General features: G+C 43.7%; 2 protein-coding genes across 2 annotated transcripts; both read right to left on the reverse strand.

The window, feature by feature from the left end:
* Positions 1 to 259: 259 nt before the first annotated feature.
* On the reverse strand, positions 260 to 1265 carry LOC130602821 (olfactory receptor 6Y1-like). The gene is given in 2 exon segments (XM_057416052.1): positions 260 to 350; positions 352 to 1265. Coding segments are annotated over 2 exon segments (1005 nt in total).
* Positions 1266 to 3672: 2407 nt separating this feature from the next.
* LOC130602822 (olfactory receptor 6A2-like) lies at positions 3673 to 4664 on the reverse strand. The gene has a single exon (XM_057416053.1). The coding sequence runs from the start codon at positions 4627 to 4629 to the stop codon at positions 3673 to 3675; it is 957 nt and encodes a 318-aa protein (XP_057272036.1). The 5' UTR covers positions 4630 to 4664.
* Between the last annotated feature and the right edge of the window lie 1504 nt (positions 4665 to 6168).

Genomic DNA, 6168 nt, shown 5'->3' on the forward strand with positions numbered 1-6168 from the left:
AATATATCTAGGGCAAACAAAATCTGGGGTTCAGTTTCTGTCACTGCCAAACCTTCTCTTTAAAACTGGAACAGTCATTCCTCTGAAGGCTTTTAAGGAAAGTAGGCAGCATAGAATCCTAGAGGAAAAACAAAGAAGGAAAACAACAAACTGTAGTATATACGAAGGGCAGACTCAGATTTATCAAGGTCTAGTTCAATAAATATGGTCCCTGGTTGCATGAATAGGAGAGGTTCACTTCATCACGGGCCTCGTGACTTTAGTTCATCAGCACTGCCAGTTGATCTCTGTGAGCAAAGCACCTTCTCCCAAAGTCTTTGGTTGATTTCTTAGATGTGTCTTGTGCAAGGGAAGGTCTTCCTCAGGACAAACCTGACTTCTTTATTTCTAAGGCAGTATATGAGGGGATTCAGAAGTGGCACAACTACTGTGTACAGGATTGATACCAACTTGTTAGCACTGTAGGTGTACATGACCTTAGGGTGGGCGTATGTGAAAAGAGTGGTGGAGTAGAACAGTATCACTACAGTCAAGTGGGAGCTGCAGGTGGAAAAGGCCTTTTGCCTCCCATGAGAAGAAGGGATCTTCAGCACGGTGAACATGATGCAAATATAGGAGGTGACCACAGTACACAGAGGCACCATGATGACCAGCAGAGCCAAGACAAAGTCAACCAGCTCAGGCAAAGAGGAGTCGCTGTAGGAGATATTCAGTAGGGGTGAAATGTCACAGAAATAGTGATTGATTGTCTCTGCATCATAGAACGAGAGCTGGGCAATAAAGCTCAGCTTGATGGAAGAAGTGACGAAACCACACATCCAACAGCCAGCTGCCAGCTGAATGCAGAGCTGATGAGTCATGATGAGTGAGTATTGGAAAGGTTTGCATATAGCCAAGAAGCGGTCATAGGCCATAACAGCTAACAGAATATACTCAGTACAAACAAAAGTCACAAAGAAATACAACTGTGTCATGCAGCCCTGGAAGGAGATATGTTTGTCTTGGGAGAGGAAATCCACGAGCATCTTTGGTTCAATGACAGAAACATACCAGATCTCTAAGAAAGACAGGTTTCCTAGGAAGAAATACATGGGTTTTTGCAGACTGGGGTTAGTTCGGATGATGAGAATGATAAGGAAGTTTTCCAGCACAGTTAATAAATAAGCCAGAAGTAAAGCAGAGAAGAGGAGTAGCTGCAGTTCATGAGTGGTGGGAAAACCCAGGAGAATGAAATACCTGACACTGGTTTCATTCCTCCCACCCATTCTGTAGGGGAAAGATGAGCCTTATCGACCTGCAATAAATTAAATCAATGAAAGCTAACCAGACAGGCTTACACTCGTATCAGTATGTTACACCACACTTAAGGCGCTGTAAAGATTCAGACACTTTCTTGCCGAGTTTCTGGAAATGAATTGTGTGAAATTCATGTACTCAATTCAGCATTGTTCATAGTAAAGCTGTCAGCATGCTTTGTACTTCACACTTCATGGAAATCAATAGGAGCTCCCAGCCCTATCTCAGCTAAGACACCAGGCTAAAAGAAGTCACATGAGTCACTCTATCATATTGTCCATCCAGGATGAAGAGAAGTTAGGTTATGACATTGACATTGACATTGGTTTTGTTTCTATGCCTTTACATTTCTAAAGTTATACCATGTATATCCAATGAACTGGGAGGGAACTCGGACATTCCACAAGGATACATACAATTTCATATAAAAAGAAAGCAAACACATCTGAAGAACCCCCTTAGAGGTATCTATGGCTAGCTCTGAAGAGCCTTACAGCTACATAAAGCTTACGGAGAGACAAACATACACACAGCATCCCACATACAGCATAAGTATAAACTCCGTATAGCTCTGGGTCTGGTTGGTTTGTAGCTAACTCAGATTATTCCTTCCAAGTTAAGAACGCCTTAGCCTGTGCTTATAAAAACAAAACTGGTCTCAACCTTCTGTAGTGGCAATTCAGAATGGAATCCACTGCCTTAGTTGATCCTGGAGAATATGATCAATAGGGAGCAGATGAAGCGTAGGCTGATGTGTCAGTTGCATGATTTATACAGATAAATCAGCCACGTTATTTATATTCAGTGTCTCAATAGGTTTGATCTAGCAAATCCCAGTGGAAGCAATCACAGAAAGAGGGAGGATGTTATTGTTTCCTCTGTGATTCCATACAGAGAAACTCTGCATATGCCTAAGGTTTTGCCTGAGACACTGAACCCAGCTCATGTTAACTGGTGTCTGAGGCAGAGGGCAAAACCAACCACCAAAAAGTCCCAGTCCCGAAGCCCTGGAGCAGAGGATGTGGCAGTCATTCACCATAACTTGGGCTGGGCTGAGAGAAAAGGGAGAGAGTCCAGCAGAGGCCAACAGGGGTTTAGGGTATGGATACTAAGAGTGGTGCTGGTCTTGTTTTGTCTGGTGAGAAGATTAAGAGGTGATCTTGTATCAGCCTGTACCAACCAGAAGGGGAGTTAGAAGGAGGACAGGAGAACTTCCCAGTTGTGACAGAAAGTCTAACGTGTGGCAAACCCCACAAGCTGTCACGTAGGGGGGTGCGTCTGGAGAAGCCTTCTTATGCAGAGGGAAATGCAGCTTTCAGCGAGACCAGATCCAGAGAAAGGCTGAATCTCTATACATGAAGGTTTATGGTTCTGTTGTCTCAAATGGTTCTAAAGCCTTATACATAGGCAAAAGAGCTGAAGCCAGAGCCCTGCACAGATGCAGTTCAAATTAATTGATCTGCAAATTACAGGTTCTGGTCTGCAGTCTCTGGAATTGTCATAGGTTTCATCAAGCAGGGACACAATGGGGTTGGTTTGGGTTTGGGGTTGGTTTTAGTTTGGTTTTTATTGTGTGAGACAAAATTAAAACAACTTCACCCCATCCCACCTCTTTTTCACAGACTCCACTTCCCTCCTTCATTCACTGCTCCACCATTAAGCAGCACAGTGGGATGTGGATCGGGGACTTGTGGTCAGTGCACAACAGGTTCTGCACATCTCCTCTGCCAAAGAGATGCTAGGACCGCATTGGTGCAACAGGGCTCAGGTAGGGCAGGGAAGGGCCAGGCCCCAGACATGCTCCTGGTGTTCCCTGAGGACCCACAGAACCTGCACAGAGCAGGGATGAGGCACAAGAGCCCAGCACAGGTGTCCTGAGAGCACTGTTGGTGTTGCAGTAGGGTCCAGCCCTGCCAGCAGAAGCCCATCTGCACACAGCAATGGCCTTCCCTCAGAGAGCTGAGGGGAGCAAGAGGAAAGGCTGTGCCATGTCCTCTCCTGTGGCAGTCCTTGGGCATGCGGAAGAGAAGCACGAGAGCGGTGCCCATTTCCCACAGCGTGGCCACAAGCAAGCCCAGAGGAATGAGCCAGGAGCACATCCCCTGCCTGCACGGGATGCACCAGCCCTTGATGGGAGGCTTCTGCTGCGCTCACGTGGTTCTGCCCTGGAAACCCTTGGGCTTCTCATCCCGGCACTGACAGAAGCCTTCCTATGGCAAAGCACATGAGCCGGGAAATGAAAAGGCAGCAGTGCCGGAAACCGGGACATGGCTTCTGAAGCACAAGCCAGGGTTTTTCATTAAGTGGTTTAGTCATAAGATCCAATTATTTCTGTTTGGTTTTCTGAGCCACACCATCTTTTCATCATTAAGCCTGCTAATGTTTTTGCAAGGAAAGTCTTTTTCTTAGCAAGATCTTTTGGAGAGAATCCTTCATTTCCTTGTTCCTCAAGCAGTAAATGATGGGATTAAAGAGAGGAACAACAACAGCATAGAAAGCAGACATGATTTTGTTGGTGTCATTAGCTGGAAGTGTTTTGGGCCTTACATAGATGAAAATGCTTGTTGCATAGAAGACAGTGACCACTATAAGGTGAGACGCACAGGTGGAGAAGGCTTTTTGGTGATCTCGTACAGACGAAATGTGAAAGACAGTGAAGATAATACAGGTGTAAGATAGGATCACTACAGGGAGAGGCATCAGGAGAATAAATAAGGCAGCCACAAAATCCATGAGAGCAGCTCTTTCCAAATCCGTGCAGGCTAAGTTCAAGAGAGGAGAAACATCACAGAAGAAATGGTTGATTATGTTGGGTCCACAGTATGTCAGCCGAGAGATAAAAAATACTTTGCATCCAGGAATTAAGAAACCAATCAACCAAGATCCGGTAGTAAGGTAGACACAGACAGTGTGTCTCATGATAGTAGAGTAATGGAAAGGCTTGCAAATGGCAACGTAGCGATCGTATGCCATGACAGCCAGGAGGAGACACTCAGTGTTGCCCAGGCTGAGGAAGAAGTAGAGCTGTGTCATGCATCCCATGAAGGAGATTCCCTTTGTCACTGACACAAAGCTCAGTATTGTCTTGGGGAGCGTGACTGTCACATACCATATCTCCAGAAAAGAGAAATTACTCAGAAAGAAATACATAGGGGTGTGAAGGTTATAGTTTGTCCAGACAGTCAGGATGATGAGCGTATTTTCTGCTAAAACTAAGAGATACGCAATGAGGAATATTGGAAAGAAGAGAATCTGCAGATGAGGAGAAATCGGAAACCCCAGGAGAATGAATTCTTTGACCATGCTGTGATTGCTCACCGCCGTGTCTCCCATCTACCTCTGTAAAGACAATGACATTAGTGACTTACTATTTGTGATTATAATACATTAAACACCTCCCTCTTTCTCTCCCCTCCCCAGCTGTTTTACATTACTTTCACACTGCAGTCAAATTAATATTAGTATTTCTAGTGCTGTAAATACTCGTTGAATAATCATTAAAGTGTTCCAAGGCAAAGGTATTTAGAACAAAATAACAGCAAGGCTGGATTCCCTCAGTGACGTAATGCCCAACTTCTCCTTGATCTTCACGAGGGCAATATCTGTTCTAGATAGTGATTTTTAACTTGTACAATGATTTCTGCATTTGTGAACACCAGTCACCAAAGATCCTTCTTAAAGTAATAAAATAGTCTCAATACCAGCAGCAGTATTTACATAATCCCCATCAATGGCTTTTTCTTTTGTAAAGTTAAAACTTTATTAAAGGTCAGATTTCAAGCTGTAACTTTAACATCATTAAAACAATGAACTTAGATAGAGCTTTTCTGTTCCATAGACCACATGTCCAGAAATTGCAGACTTCATCCAAAATCCCATTTGAAAACTCCCCACGTTGTCTCATATTGCCGAAGAGTTTGAAAGGGAAGAGAAAGGTTAGAGGCAGAGAAGGGAAGAATTAGGGTAAGAGTAGAAAGGGAAGGGAAGAGAAAGGGAAGGGAAGATAAAGGGAAGAGAAGGGTTAGAGGTAGGGAAGGGAAGAATTAGGGTAAGAGTAGAAGGGGAAGGACACAGAAAGGGAGTAGAATGGGAAGGGAAGAGGAAGGGAAGAGAAAGGGAAGGGAAGACTGATTCAAAGTATCTTCAGTTGAAAGACACTGCTTCACTTTCTTAACATTAAAATTCATAGATATTCTATGAGAAATGAGATTTGCTGTGTGGCTTCTCAATGAAAAGATTTCATTGAAACACGCTGACAGGGAAGTGTCCTCTCCTGCCATAGTTCCTTCTCACCAGCTTCGTTAGCCGATATACTACTCAGCAGACTTAAAGAAAGAGTTATTAATACTTATCATAAGAAATACTACGTTAACAAATACTTCAATCTCACTTACAGCCTGAGTCCTTGCACCGATGCTGAACGGATCGCTTGAAGTTCAGAGTGCTGGGACATCTGTTTATTATTCCTTCATTTTCCTGAAGACTTCACCTGGGCATTTGGTTTATTCTTCCAATGGGACCAATCAAAGAAACAAATTATTTCTTCTCTCCCTTGCCTGGCAATAGTATATGTCATTTAGCTTAAAAAACCCCAAACAACTCAACCCTGAATGAACATGCGTGCAATGACTTGGGATCACAACTGGGAATCACCACTCTGGAATGAAGTGGTGGTAAAGTTATTAATAATGTAGAGGCATCCTTAAATACTCCTGTATCAGTTCAGAAGTGAGTGGTTTTTTTCACACAAGCACTCCAGAGACAGCCCAGATGAATGACTTGACAACTCTGTCTGTGAGGAGCTTTTCCTCCATCTAAGGATATTCTGATGTCTCACATCATTTGTTGTTATTGCTGTTGGGGATTTTTTAT

This window comes from Pezoporus wallicus, unplaced genomic scaffold, assembly GCF_028554395.1.
Source record: "Pezoporus wallicus isolate ANWC-B61680 ecotype Strahan unplaced genomic scaffold, APGP_CSIRO_Pwel_v1 contig_10889, whole genome shotgun sequence".
In the NCBI taxonomy this organism is placed as follows: domain Eukaryota; kingdom Metazoa; phylum Chordata; class Aves; order Psittaciformes; family Psittacidae; genus Pezoporus; species Pezoporus wallicus.